This window comes from Peromyscus californicus, unplaced genomic scaffold (assembly GCF_007827085.1).
Source record: "Peromyscus californicus insignis strain IS unplaced genomic scaffold, ASM782708v3 Scaffold_6__1_contigs__length_162567912, whole genome shotgun sequence".
In the NCBI taxonomy this organism is placed as follows: domain Eukaryota; kingdom Metazoa; phylum Chordata; class Mammalia; order Rodentia; family Cricetidae; genus Peromyscus; species Peromyscus californicus.
The window spans coordinates 138,922,351-138,936,082 of record NW_026294584.1 but is presented as its reverse complement, the minus strand read 5'-3'; the positions used below and the strand labels follow the sequence as shown (position 1 = coordinate 138,936,082).

The following is a 13,732-nucleotide window of genomic DNA, read 5'->3' as shown; positions in this document are numbered from 1 at the left end:
AAACATACATGCCAACACACACAGAGACATCCTATTTATATAAAACACATGGAGGCAGGTACAGTCCAGGCAGCCCACACTGCCCTCTTGGATACTATATTGTCTCCTACTTCCTGGGGCTACCCATTTCCAGGGAGCAGGTGAGGCATAGATTGGGGAGGGGGAGGATGAGCAAGACCTAGGTGGTTACCACAGCAACAGAACCTAGCAACAGCTGAGAAGCTGATGTGTGGGCTTTACTAGGGCTGTTAAAGAGCCAAACCTAGAATTGGGACCTCAGAGGTGACTGATCCCAGCTGGGCAGCCTGTGTTCCCTCCCCAGACACACCCCTTGATTCCGCCCCCACACCTCAGCAAATGCTTTTCTCAGAATGGAAAAGCTAATGAGCTAACCACAGGGCTTCTGGTGCAGCATAGCTTTTGGCGGGCAGTTGTGGGTAGGGAAATGTTAAGGAGCAAGGATGAAAATAAACCAAATAGAGCCTTCTCTCCCGTGACTCAACCTTTTTTCCCTCCATCTTTCTCTCCTTTGACCCTTTATCCTCTGTCCTAGCTGTCTTGCCCAGTGTGGTGATTCATGCCTGTAATCCCAGCACTCGGGAGGCCAAGGTGGGAGGATCTAGTATCAGCCAGCCTGGACTCAAGAGTGACCCTGTCTCCAATCAATTTGTCGCTTCTGGCTTGCCCATTGCCTGACCTAAGAAATGTCCCCCTTTTCTCTGTCCCTTTTCTCTTGGTCTCTCTTGATCCTCACTAAGAAGGAGCAAGCAAGTCACACACGTGATGCCAGTTCCTCCCTCCAGTCCGTCCCAAGTTCAGACGTCCATCAGCCTCCAGCTTCAGGTCAACAGGCCAGGTGACAGTGTAGTCTGGAGAAGTTCCCCATCTCCCTTTGTTTACCATCCTTCCTGCCTGCCAGTCCTGTGTGTGTGTGTGTGTGTGTGTGTGTGTGTGTGTGTGTGTGTGTGTGTTATAAGGCAAAACGGGACTTCATTATCTTGCAAAGGCTTTATTTGAAAATTTTGAAACTTACATCCCACAAGATTATCACCACGAGAAGAAAGAGATAATACAAAAATATATATCACAGCATAGGAGCCAGGTCGGAGGAAGGAGGGAAGTGGAAGAAACAACGAGAAAGGGAAGAACCTGAGGAGAGGAAAAGGGGGAGAGGCAGGAGAGGGAAGAGGGGACATGAGGGGACCCAGGAAGAGAAGGGTGGGTGTGGAGGCAGAGCTCTCAATGGCCTTGAACCAGCTGGCTTCAGTCCCTGGCAGCCTAGGTACAGTTAGGGAGGCCTTAGGGAAGAGCGGGGAGCGGAGGACCTGTTCAGGGGGCTCTGAAGTCCATAGAGACACACACAGACAGACAGCCAGGACAGACAAGACAAGGGACTTGGGAAGGAAGGGAGGACATGGGAGTCCCTTCTCATGTGCAGCAGGTGACTCCCCCAAACCCATATTTCAGATGACAGAATTTAGCAGTTGGGTCTCACAACCCCCGTTCCTGTCGGGGAGCCCTCAGAGTAGTGGCAGTGCCCTTGGGATGGAAGGACAGTGAAACGTAAGGCATGGAATGAGATGGGGCTGTGACAGACGGCACGAGGAGCCCCTAGCTCGCCTCCCACCACCTCTAGGGCAGCATGCAAGGGCCACAGAAACTAGACCAGTGGATGTTGATGAGGCAGAGTGAGCACTATGCCATGTATTGGGCCAGAAATGCACATCCCCGGTCTGAGATGGGCGCAGAGAATGCAAAGGGGGTACAACATGTGTCACAAGAGGGGGAGAGCTAGGAGCCAGCTGAGCAGATGTGGACGGGGACACGAAGCAGAAGAGCAGCATGGAGAGCGTGACTGTGTGCTATGGCCTGTGAGGGTGGAGGTGAGTGTGCAAGGCTTTCATGTGAATGTGCAAGGGTGGGAATGGGGGAGCCCCCAAACACTGGAGGGCAAACAGTTGGGCTTGCCCATGGGGTCAGTGAGTGTTCCAGGTGGTGTGCAAGGGCAGGAGCTGGGAGCCCCCCACCATGGTCCCAGTTCCCCACGGTTGCCCCCCCCTCAGTGGATGGTGGCTATGCCGGCCACTTGGCCTCCTGCTTGGCAGCACCCCAACATGGGGGGGGCATCACAGATTCACCAGGGGAATCCTGAGAGGAAGAGGGAAAGTGCATAGTCAGGAACCAAGGAGTAGGCTGAAGCAGAAGGAGAAGTCCAAGACAAAGGGTACTCAGGGTTGAGAGGGCAGAGCTTGACTTAAAGGGTGGCAGGGGAGTAGGACATGGCGGGGAGGGGCAGAAAGTCCCCTTCTCCCGGGAGAGAATCTGACAGCCCCCTTGAGAGGCCCGGGAACCAGGTCAGGAAGGAGAGTCATGGACTGCAGTAGGGAAGACCACCCACCCCGGAAAGACCCACTGAAGGTCTGGAGACCTCAGTTGCCTTCCCTCCTCACCCTCCCATCCCATTGGCCCCTGCCCTCACCGGTTCAACTGGAAGGCTGGAGCCCCCTTGGGCTGGGGCATCCCAGGCCGGGGTCCCCCTCGGGGCTCCTCATGGTCAGGGGTGGGGGTAGGTGAGTCCCCGAAGGCCCCCAGCACAGTGACTCCAGCAGGGGACAGGTCTGTCAATGGTTGCTGGCTCTCCTCCTGCCTCAGGGCACCTTGCTGCCCTGAGGGCCTCCGCCGCTTCTGGCTGCGGTCCCAGCTTGAGCATCAGAAGGAAAGAGGTCTTTCACACACTTGAGTACCCTCTATTTTAGGCCAGCACCACTGGTCACCAGCTTCTCCCTCCCTCCCTCCCTCCCTGGCACCTCCAACTTCTCCACAGTACCGAAACTGTCCTCTGAGACCATGCACCCATCAAGCTACTCCTTCTGCTTCCCTCTAAACGATCTTCCGATAGCCACAGGCTTAGTGCTCCTCCCCACCAATACAAAGCCCCTGAAAACTGCCACACTGATGCCCAGAGGAGCAATTCCTCTCCTCCGCAGGTACCTGGCAGATTTAGTTCAAGTTCAAAGTCAGCTAATGACTTGGGCACCTGAGTCTAATGATTCTCTCAGTAAAGTGTGAAGGACTATGTGACCCACTATTAAATATGTACAAAGAAAGTTCCCGATTTCCTTCCTCCTGGACAGAAGCCCTCAGAAAGGGTTCTGCAGCCTGGTTCAGCTGTCTCCATCTTGGAGAGCTGCCCACCAAAGTCCCTGGTATAGATAAATAACCCCCTCCCTCCCACTACCCTTGTATTTTTTCTGGAGGAATCGGCACTGGTTTCTCTCAGTCCTCCTCCACTCCAATTAGTTTTTTTTTCAAGCTCTTCCCTTCATCCGTGATTTCCTCCTCCAGTGAAACTGCTGTCCTTGATCTTACCCTCTGTCTAGCCTTTACAAGCCTTCAGACATCCCTCTCCCCCAGCTTACCAAAACTTGAAGATGATGCCTGTAGCCACAAGGACGATGATGATGGATATGGTAATTGTCACGTAAAGCTGAGGGTCCACACCTGATAAGGATGGAAGACGGCGTTGGGAGGCCTGAGGCAGGCTCAGAGGAGGGCGTGACTGAGTGCCGCCGAGCCAGTGCACACTGCCTGCCTACTTCTCTGGACTCTCCCTCGTCTTTTTTTTTAATCACCAACTTTCTCCTGAGCTGTCAGCTCTTCTACTTTCCCAAACATTACATGTACCAAATCTTACACATACATGTGATGAGGATGAGGCTCCAAGGTCAGACAGAACTATCCTCCTGTATAGAAATGGGGGTAGAGGTATCAGACGATCTTCCCTGGCCCAACCCTAAGCCACCATCCAGCACAATACGTGCTAACACACTGCCTGGTAGTGACCTTCTTCCAGGGCACCCCTCTACCTGGAATACCCCATTCTGTTTTTAAGGTCTATCTCACATGTAAGTTGTTTGATCTGTTCTTATCCCCGGGGTGAAACTGTCTCTCACGTCTCTGTTTTCCTAACAACGTGCTGTAAGTGCTTCTTTTAGGGTGTTTATTATGTTGACTCATCCCCACATGTTTACACATCTGTCTTCAACAGTGGACCTGAACTCCTTCAGAGTGCAGGTAGCATCCCCACCTCTGCATCCTTGCCAGCCTAGAACCTCGTGCATTGACTGAAGACACAGATAAGGACTCAGTTTCGGCAGTTCAGAGTCTTCAACCACCCTCCCCATCCCTCACATCCCTACCAGCCTTGCTCACTCACCTTCCCCACGCCCTCCAAACAGGAAGGGCCTCAAGGTAGCAGGTGTTTCCCCAAGGATGAGGCCATCTCCATCATCCCGCATGGAGTCTGAGTTGGGGTGCGGGGTAGCCAGCCCATGTGGGGCTGCAAAACCATAGTCCAGGGGCAGAAATCCAGGGTTGACCGAGTTGGGGTCCCCTCCATCCTCCCGAGATACTGTGGGACCCCACACAATAGCCCAGGGGTACTGAGATGAGGGAGGCCCCTCCTCAAAGCCTGATGGGGTGGCAGGAGGTGCAGTGCCTGGCGGAGCTTGCCGACGTGATCTCGGGACCCTTGGGGACCGGCTTGGTGGAGGAGCCCGCTCCCAAACACACACATGGCGCGGGGCCGAGGGGCCACCCCGGACGCAGGGGGGACGGGCTGGGGCTGGTGGGGATCGAGGGGAGGAGCCCTGAACAGGCGGAGGGAGGGGTAACAACAGCAGTGGCCAGAGAGGGAAGAGCTGGGACAGCAGCAGAGCAGGCCTATAGGAAGGGAGAAAAAGCAGGTGAGGTCCAGGCCACGGTGGGCTCGTGTGTAAGAAGGGTAAGCTCACACCAGAAATCTTGGGTCCCTCCCTCCAGGTTTCTCTGCCAGAGCAGGTATGTGTTAGGAAGACCCTGGCTTCCTTTTGTCTCTTCCTAGGGGGCCAGTCCTCCAGAGGCCCTGAGCTGACCTAGGCAGAGAAAGGGCCCAATCCCCCAGGGAAAGTGGTCTCCAAGCTCCCTCTGCTGGGCCAAACTTACCACATTCTGCACTCCGTATCTGAGGTCTTCCTCAGCTGTGACCCAGATTTTCGGCCTTTACTGGAGGAAAAATGAGGGTGTCACAGTCGAACCTGCCCTGTGTGCTCCCCAGCTCATCCATCCACCAATTCTGCCCCTTCATGCCCCGCCCCCCGCCCCCCACGGCACAGTTACCAGCCGCGCTGCTGCTTCCCAGCATCCACTGCTTTGTAGCATCCTTTTAGGGGAAAACTCCCTAAAGTAGCCCCCCGTCCCACCTACAGCATCCCAGATGGGTTCCTGTTACCTCCTGGCCCCAATGTCTGTCTACTCTTGCCTCTTTGGCTTCCTTCCGTCTCACTTCCTCTGCCCACAGCTTCAGGCTTCTTGGATCTTAATTTAGAGCCAAGAACCTTGTGATTCCCTGAGCACCTACCGCTAGGGAGGGAGTTTGAGAGTGGGGGAGGGAAGGGGAAGTCAATCTTAGTGCGTGTTGGGGGGTGGAGGGGCTCTAGAAGCCCCCTCACCTCTTGTAGGGCCAGGCACTTCTCTTGCGACAAAACCCAGAAGCTAGCTGCCTCTTTGGAAAAATGGGGGAAAATGGTAGGTGGGGGAGAAACTCCAGAACATGATCTCTGTGCTGGATGTCTAACCATCCAAATGCACCTTCTGAAAGAAGGTGGAGCTCCAAGGAAGCCACCCCCTCAACTGTGGCTCTTCTGGGCAAAGTCCTAGGAGAGTCTGGATGGTTAGTTCCGAAAGGAAGTGCACAGTCTCCAAGCTGAGGGTGGTGAATCCCAGGGGCTTAGGGTCTCCAGAGAGGAGCATGTGACACCCTGTGTCTACTGGATTCCTAGTCTCTATGTGCATGTTGAACACTACCAGAGAATCCGCCGGGGGAGGGAATGGGGTGATGGACAAAGGTGTGACGGGTGTGAAGGGCTGAAAGGGAAAAGCTTGGTCAAGAGTAGAAAGAAAGGTGAACAGCAGCTGGGAAGAGATGGCGAGGGAAGAGGGGCTGCAGAAGAGTCAGAGGACGCTGAAGGGAGAAGAGGACGGGGAGGAGAAAGTGAGCGAATCGGCAGGGGGGAGGGGGAGGGGGGTCTGGTCAGGACAGAAGCAAAGGGAGAGGGAAAAGAAGCGATGGAGATCGGAGATGAGGGGGAAGTCATTGAGACAGAAAAGAACATGGAGTTGAAGGCAAAATCAGAAAAGGAAGGGACGGGAACGGGGTGGGGGGAGGAACAGCAAAGATGGAGGAGTTAGGAATTGTTTCTTGAAATTTAAAGGGATATGGAGACAGAGCTGGAGGCCAGGTGAAAGCGAAGGGAAAGGAAAGAGATAGGCCTGGGGACTCGGTGAGAGAAGGTTAGAGAAGGGAGGGAAGAAATGGTAGATGAACCAGTGAGCGGATGAGGGCCCAGAGACACCAGTGGTCCGCTGACAACAGGACCCACCTGCCCCTGTCTGCTACATCCCCCGCCGCCAACGTCAACTCCAGCCCCTTCACACACACACACCCCGTACCCCTTGGTCACCCCCTCCAGGAAGTCCGCAGTCCCCGAGCTGGTGCGCCACCCCACCCGCTTCGCGCTGCTCACCGACCTGTTGTGCGCAGAAGACGAACTGGGGGTGGGGTGGGGGAACAGGGCCCCATCCCTAGCAGAGCCCCCAAGCCCGCCAGTCCCACAGGCCTGCACTCCCTCCACAGGGCTGGAAAGCGGCGCGAACCAGGAAAAGATCAGCCATGGGATTCGGAGGGAGCACCCAGAGCGGAAAGGGGACCTGAGGCAGGAGGATGCTCGAAGCTGCAGGATGAGCTAAAGGCGGGATGGAGGCAGCCGCGGAGACGCTGACTGCTGCACCAGGAGGTTGGGATGAAGTCGGGACAGCGGAGGGACGCAGGGCACGGTGGAAAGAAGCTCTTGGCGGCTGGAGCCCGACAAGGGACCAGACCAGGAGGGGCGGGAGGCGAAGGGCGCGGGGCTGGCACTGGGGAGGGCAGGGCCCGCTCCCTCTGGGTGGGGGCGTTAGGTCCCCCCCCTCGCTCACCTGCATGCCTGGCGTAACGGCGCGACGACTGCAGGCGCTCGGAGCTGCGCGGGGCTGGGGGGTCGCAGAAGCGGGTGGGGCACCGGGCATGGTCGGGAGGTTTGCCTGGCAGCGAGGCGCTGGAGCCGGAGGGGGGCGGGCGCCGGGGGCGCGGGGCGGCGGCGACGGCGGGAGATGCTCGCTTCGGCTGGGCTCGGCTGGGCTCGGCCGGGCTCGGCTGGGTTCGGCGGGCGACTAGGACCACTTGGTCTCCGCCTCTCCTCTTCGCGTCTGAAGGCCACGCACGGTTTAACCCGTCGCTTGCCACACTGCGAGCTCAGCTTTTGTCCCAGGTGCAGGCAAGGTTGAGGAGGGCAGCAAGGATGGGAGGCGGAGACCCCCAGTTCTTCGGGTTATGATGGCACGCTCCCCCTCTGCCTTAGCGTAGCTCGACACCCGATGATTTCTGACACACACACACACACACACACACACACCCCGCAAGCAGTTCTGAAATTCTGAGTCACCCATACATTTGAGTTCCCAACTCTGGCCAGGGTGGAAAGGGATGGGAGTTCAAGACCATGGATGAGAGGACCAGGGAGGGGTAGGAGAGAAAATTGCATACACAAATTAGAGTGCCCCCAAAGCTTAATTCCCTGTTTCATTTCGGCCCTGCTATATAATTCCTTCTCTCTGAAGCAACCCAAACAGTCCTTAAGTGGCTCGAGACCCATGTACTGTCCTTAGCTTTTCCAAGGATATCAAAATATCCAAACCACTTACTGCGGCTTACAAGGAAGCCCTGCAGGTTCCCATCTCTAGGTATGTCCGATTTTCTTTCCTAGGGATTTCTGTGTCTCGGCTACAGTGCAGCTGACATATGTTCCTAGGAGGCAATTGGAGCCCGCCTCAGGGCTTTGCACCTGCTATTCCCTCTAGAAGCTTTTCCCTGGCCATTCACAGATGGCCCCTAGCGGTCTCACTTCCATCCAGCCTTTTGAGAGGCCTTCCCAGACCTCTTAAAACTCTCCTAACCGGGCCGGGCGGTGGTGGCCCACGCCTTTAATCCCAGCACTTGGGAGGCAGAAGCAGGCGAATCTTTGTGAGTTCGAGGCCAGCGTGGTCTAGAGAGCGAGATCCAGGAAAGGCGCAAAGCTGCACAGAGAAACCCTGTCTCGAAAAACCTAAAAAAAAATCCTAACCGCCGAGCAGTGGTGGCACACGCCTGTAATCCCAGCACTCGGGAGGCAGAGGAAGGTGGATCTCTGTGAGTTCGAGACCAGCCTGGTCTACAGAGCTAGTCCGGGACAGGCTCCAAAGCTGCAGAGAAACCCTGTCTCGAAAAACCAAAAAAAAAAAGAAAAAAAAAGAAGAAAAAAAAGAGAGAGAGAGAAAACTCTCCTAACCGAGGCCATGGAGGTGACTCAGGGGGCAAAGGTGATTGCCACCAAGCCTGACTACCTGAGTTCTATCCCCAGGCCCCACAGGGTGGAAGGAAGACTCAAGTTGACATCAGACCTCTGAGCAAGACTGTGAGACACACACACTAAAGAAAAGTAATTAAAAAATTCCCGAGTCAGGCGGCGGTGGCGCACGCCTTTAATCCCAGCGCTCGGGAGGCAGAGGCAGGCGGATCTCTGTGAGTTCGAGGCCAGCCTGGGCTACAGAGTGAGTTCCAGGACAGGCGCAAAGCTACTTCCACCCACTCATCCTTCTCCCTAAATCACTCCCCCACCCCACCCCACCCCCACCAAGCTTCTAGAAAAGCACACTCTCCTGTTTCCCTCCAACGGCCTTCTCTTCCCCTTTGTCCAGTGATCTCATCCAGTCCCAGGGCTTAAATACTCTGTAATGTCAGTGAGTCCTAAATTTATTTCCATAGCGCCAGACTCATGTGTCCAGCCGCCCACTTGACATAGCCTCTCCGATGTCTAATAGCCGTGCAAACCAAATGTGACTCAGATAGATGTTTGGAACTATCCCACCCCCAATTCACTTCCGTCCAGGGCTCTTCATCCTGAGACAGGACAACTCCTTGTTGTTGTTCAAGCCAAAAAATGTTTTGATTTTCCAGTTCCTTCCCTGAATCTGCATCATCAGCAAGCGCCACAGCCTCCACTATCAGCAGATGCCCCGTGCCCACCCTGTTAGACAGATCTAACATCTTTCCTGTTAGAGTCCTGATCCAAGCTGCCATCTCACATCTGGAATCACAGGAGCTCCTTAGATGCCCCTTCATTTCTGTGCTCATCTTTCACAAAATGTTCTTTGCAGTTACCAATAATATTTTAAAACCTAAAAGCTCTTCCCTTTTAAAATATTCAAGGGCTGGTGAGATGGCTCAGCAGGTAACCAAGCCTAACTTGATACTCAAGACCCACAGGGTGGAGGGAGAGAACCAACTCCCACAAAGCTGTCCCCTGACCACCATGTTCCAGCATGCATGCGCACGCACACTCAATGTACATGCATACACTGAGTAAGTACAATGTAAAAGCCACCAGTGTGTACTCCCTCACACACGATGCTTCTGTCACATCAGACTTCCTGCTGTTGCAGAGCAGCAGAAGCCAGTCCCTCAGAATCCCTGTACTTGGAGTCCCTCTCCCACCAATGCCTCACTACTGTCTCTCTGTTTCTACCTAGTTGGCTCTTTCTTGACTTTCTGATCTCTGCCGCAAACCTAAAGGGGTCTCCACTGTGTCCTCATTTCATCAAGGTTCCCGAGTCATCACTTTCTGGCCCGATTTCATACGTGTTTGCTGTTTGCTGTCTTCCCACATACACTTGAGAGCAAACATCTCATTCGTCATCTTCACCCTACATCCTGACCGCAGTGCTCTGTCACACGGGAAACCCTCCATCTTCATTGCTTGGTGAACAGGATCCGGGACCAAGCCCTGCCCGCTCTGGACGCTTTTCACTCTCCCCTTGCTATGGCCCTGTTTTTCCTCTCCGTCTCCTGCCACGGTTGAGTCTCTGCTCTCATACACACCCCTCCTGGTCAGCCTCCTCCTTCTGTCCTTAGCACTGTCATTACCCTGGCACTCCGGCCTCTAGGAAGGAAGCCTGCTGTTGAGACAGCCTTTCATTCCAAGTCGAAACAGCAGTGAGTCATGAGATGCCCTCGCGGTGTCTCCCAGTGGCACATCCGATGAAAACAGAGCTATGGGGCCATGTGAGGGAGCTCGCACAGTTCCTGCCACCTCCTAGGCTCCCTAGGAGAGGCTCTAGGGCACTCACTGTAACCTGGTGAGGACTGCATTTATCAAATGAATGCTCATTCACTATGATGCCTTGCACACGAAGCCTTGCATCGTGATCAATTATTTTTAATATTTTTTATTCCTTTCAACAAATGTTTGTTTATGTGAGACAGAGTCTTATATAGTCTGGCCTGGCCTTGAATTCACTATGTAGCTGAGGATAACCTTGAACTCCTGACCTCCTGTCTTCATTTCCTTAAGTGTTGGGGATTATGGAAATACAGTACCACACCCAGACAGCAGCAAATATTTTTTTTTTACATAACCACAAGCTGGGTAGAGCACTGGACCAGGGCATCCAGTGAAGAGTAAGAACAAAGTCACCACAGTCTTTGTGAAGCTTACAATTTGGTAAGGGAGACAAGAGCTATCATGTGATAGGCTCGGGGTATGAGTCATTGGTGGAGCACGTGCTTAGCATGTGCAAGGCTCTGGTATATATTACTGTTTCTGTACTCAGATAGTGTTCCCAGTATTTGTTTGGGTGAATTTCTTTCCCCAGGCTGGCTTTGAACTTGCAATCCTCCAATCCCAGCATCCTGAGTACCAGTATTATAGGAATGCATCACCATGGCCAGTCAAATTTCCACGTTTTCCGTTTTTTTTTTTGTTGTTTTTTTTTGGTTTTTTTGTTTTTTTTTTTTTTGGTTTTTTGAGACAGGGTTTCTCTGTGTAGCTTTGCGCCTTTCCTGAAACTCACTTTGTAGACCAGGCTGGCCTTGAACTCACAGAGATCCGCCTGGCTCTGCCTCCTGCCATGTTTTCCTTTTTAAGAAAATTTTGTATATGTGCCTGTGCCCTAGTGCATGTGTGGAGGTCAGAGGTCAACTTACAGAGTGGTGTCTCTCCATTAAGTGGGTCCCAGGGATCAAACTTAGGTCATCAGGCTTGGTGGCAGGTACCTTTACCCACTGAACCACCTAGCTGGCTCCACGTTTCCACGCTTCCTTGCCTCAAAAAATACCCAGTGTCTCTCTCTCTCAGATGATGATCTTGCTGCTTTATTACAAAAACAGAAGCCAGACGGTGGTGGCGCACACCTTTAATCCCAGCACTCGGGAGGCAGAGGCAGGAGGATCTCGGTGAGTTCGAAGCCAGCCTGGTCTACAGAGTGAGTTCCAGGACAACCAGAGTTACACAGAGAAACCTTGTCTTGAAGAAAGAAAGAAGAAAGGAAGGAAAGAAGGAAGGAAGGAAGGAAGGAAGGAAGGAAGGAAGGAAGGAAGGAAGAAAAAGGAAGAGAGAAAGACAGAGTAACCTTTCTCACCACCACCCCCATCTTCCTGCACCACTGCCCTTCAGTAGACCCTGTCACCACCCAAAGTTGTCATTGCAGCAACTGTCCCTTCCTGTCCCGAAGCCTTCCTGTCCCTCTACTTGACTGTTGCCCGAAGTGCGCAGGCATGCTGACCTTTCTCCCACTACGAGGGGGCTTTCTCAGAAGACAGTCTCTACTCACCAAATCCCCCACTTCTCCCTTCCTCTTTTTCTCCTACAAACTCAGATCCAAAGGGTTTAGGTTCATAATTCACTGTTGTTTTTGTAACAGAGTCTCGCTGCAGAGCCCTGGCTGGCTGGACCACCCCATGTAGACCAGATTGGTCTCAAATTTGCAAATGATCTTCCGGCCTCTTCCTCACAAGTGCTGGGATTACAGGCAAGAGGCACCACCCCCACTCTGTAATTCATACGCGTTGTGAATTCAGTTTATTGAAATAGCAGCTTTCTTTATGGTATTTTCACGTATACTTCATTTCGGTTGCTTCTCCTCCATCTGCCCACCTCTCTTGCCCCTCCCCACTGTTCTGCCCCTTCTACTTTCACATCTCATGTGTCCTATTATTCTCCCCTCCCCTCGCTTAAAGCCTCCTTTTTCCTGTCTTATGGACCTTTTCTAGTTTCCTATCATTTAGCCACATTTACTCCCACTACATGTACTTATTTAACAATTAGCAGCTAAGTGTCCCATCTGAGAGAGAACATGCAGTATCTGTCTTTCTGAGCCAGAGTTATCTCAATTAATACAATGCCTTCCAGTTCCAGTGATTTTCCTGCAAACTTCATACTTTCCTTTTTCTTTGTGGCAGAATGAAATTCCATTGTTTATTTGTACCACATTTTCATGACCCATTCATGTATAGACAGACATCTAGGTTGATTCCACTTTCTTGATATTGTAAAAAGAGCAACCGTGAACATGAATGAGCATGTGTCTCTGTAGCAGGATGCAGGCTCCTTGGGTATATACCCAAGAAGGTATAGCTGTTTTAGTTTTATTGTTTGGAGAAGCCTCCACATTGATTCATACAGTAACTGCTCTAGTTTATGCTCCTACCAACAGGGATAAGGTTCCTTTTTCCTCATGTTATTGCCAACATTTGTTGCCATTTGCTTTCTAGACAAAAGCCATTTTGACAGGGGTGTGATGAAATCTCGTGGGATCTGGGGACTGAACTCAGTTCTTCAGGCTTGGCAGCAAGCACCTTTTACCCGTTTAGCTACCCCACCACTGCCCTACACGTATATGTGTGTGCAGGGGCCGATGCACACACAGAGGCCAAAGCAGGTTATTCGAGGTCTTCCTCTATCCACGTCCACCTCACCTCCTTGAGACAGGGTCTGTCTCACTGAACCAGAAGCATTTCGGCTAGACTGGCTGCCCAGCATGCTCTGCTTCTCCCCTCCCTGCATCCCATCCCCCAGCCCCACTGGGTTATAAGCATAAATAGTCATACCTAAGTTTTTCTGTGGATGCTGGGGATCTTAGGTCCTCATGCTTGCAGAACAAGCACTCTCTTACCCACTGAGCCATCTCCTCAGACCCTTGAATACTTTAAAAATATTTATTGGCCGGGGCTGGAGAGATGGCTTTGCAGTTGGGAGCACTGACTGCTCTTCCAGAGGACCTGGGTTCAATTCCCCGCACCCACATGGCAGCTCACAGCTGTCTGTATCTCCAGTTCCAGGGACCTGACACCCTCACCCAGACATACATGCAGGCAAAACACCAATGCACATGAAATAAATAAATACATAAATAGTTTTAAAATATTTATTAGCCAATTATACTTCTTTTTATTAAAAAAAATTTTAAATCAATAAAATGATTCCTAATGATATTCTAGTATACTCATAGATTAGTGCTTATCTCAATCATCATCAGAGAGGCTTCCTCTGGCAGCTGATGGGAGCAGATGGAGAGACCCACAGCCAAACATTAGGTAGAGAGAGAGAGTCCAAATTGGAGATCTCCATCAGGTATCTCCCTTGGAGTTTGGGATCCTTAGGGATCCCTGAGGAAGGATTGTAGGAGCCAGAGGGATCAAGGACACCACAAGAACATGGCCCACAGAAACAACTAAGCAGGGCTCATAAGGATTTCGAGACTGAAGTGGCGATCATGGAGCCTGCATGGGTCTGCTAAGTCCTCTGTATATATGCTGTGGTTATTAGCTTAGTGTTTTTGTGGG

The 13,732-nt window shown here is 52.5% G+C and overlaps 1 protein-coding gene across 6 annotated transcripts; it reads right to left on the bottom strand.

The window, feature by feature from the left end:
* Positions 1-993: 993 nt before the first annotated feature.
* On the bottom strand, positions 994-7,410 carry Pianp (PILR alpha associated neural protein). 6 transcript variants are annotated; one of them, XM_052719692.1, is made up of 6 exons: positions 7,015-7,407; positions 4,984-5,043; positions 4,217-4,722; positions 3,420-3,501; positions 2,480-2,701; positions 994-2,148 (listed from the first exon to the last, which is right to left on the bottom strand). In XM_052719692.1, the coding sequence occupies exons 2-6, from the start codon at positions 4,986-4,988 to the stop codon at positions 2,127-2,129; spliced, it is 837 nt and encodes a 278-aa protein (XP_052575652.1). In that variant the 5' UTR covers positions 4,989-5,043; positions 7,015-7,407; the 3' UTR covers positions 994-2,126. The 6 variants fall into 6 exon arrangements, with proteins under 6 accessions (XP_052575652.1, XP_052575653.1, XP_052575656.1 ...); XM_052719693.1 differs by lacking the exon at positions 7,015-7,407 and adding an exon at positions 6,568-6,949; XM_052719696.1 differs by lacking the exon at positions 7,015-7,407 and adding an exon at positions 6,490-6,782.
* Positions 7,411-13,732: the final 6,322 nt, after the last annotated feature.

What these genes read in the sequence shown, in the direction of transcription:
- Pianp (XM_052719692.1), bottom strand. An exon ending in GTTTGGAGGGCGTGGGGAAG is followed by an intron (nt 3,502 to 4,216) that starts GTGAGTGAGCAA and finishes CATCCTTATCAG; the next exon opens with GTGTGGACCCTCAGCTTTAC. An exon ending in GGCATCATCTTCAAGTTTTG is followed by an intron (nt 2,702 to 3,419) that starts GTAAGCTGGGGG and finishes CTGATGCTCAAG; the next exon opens with CTGGGACCGCAGCCAGAAGC.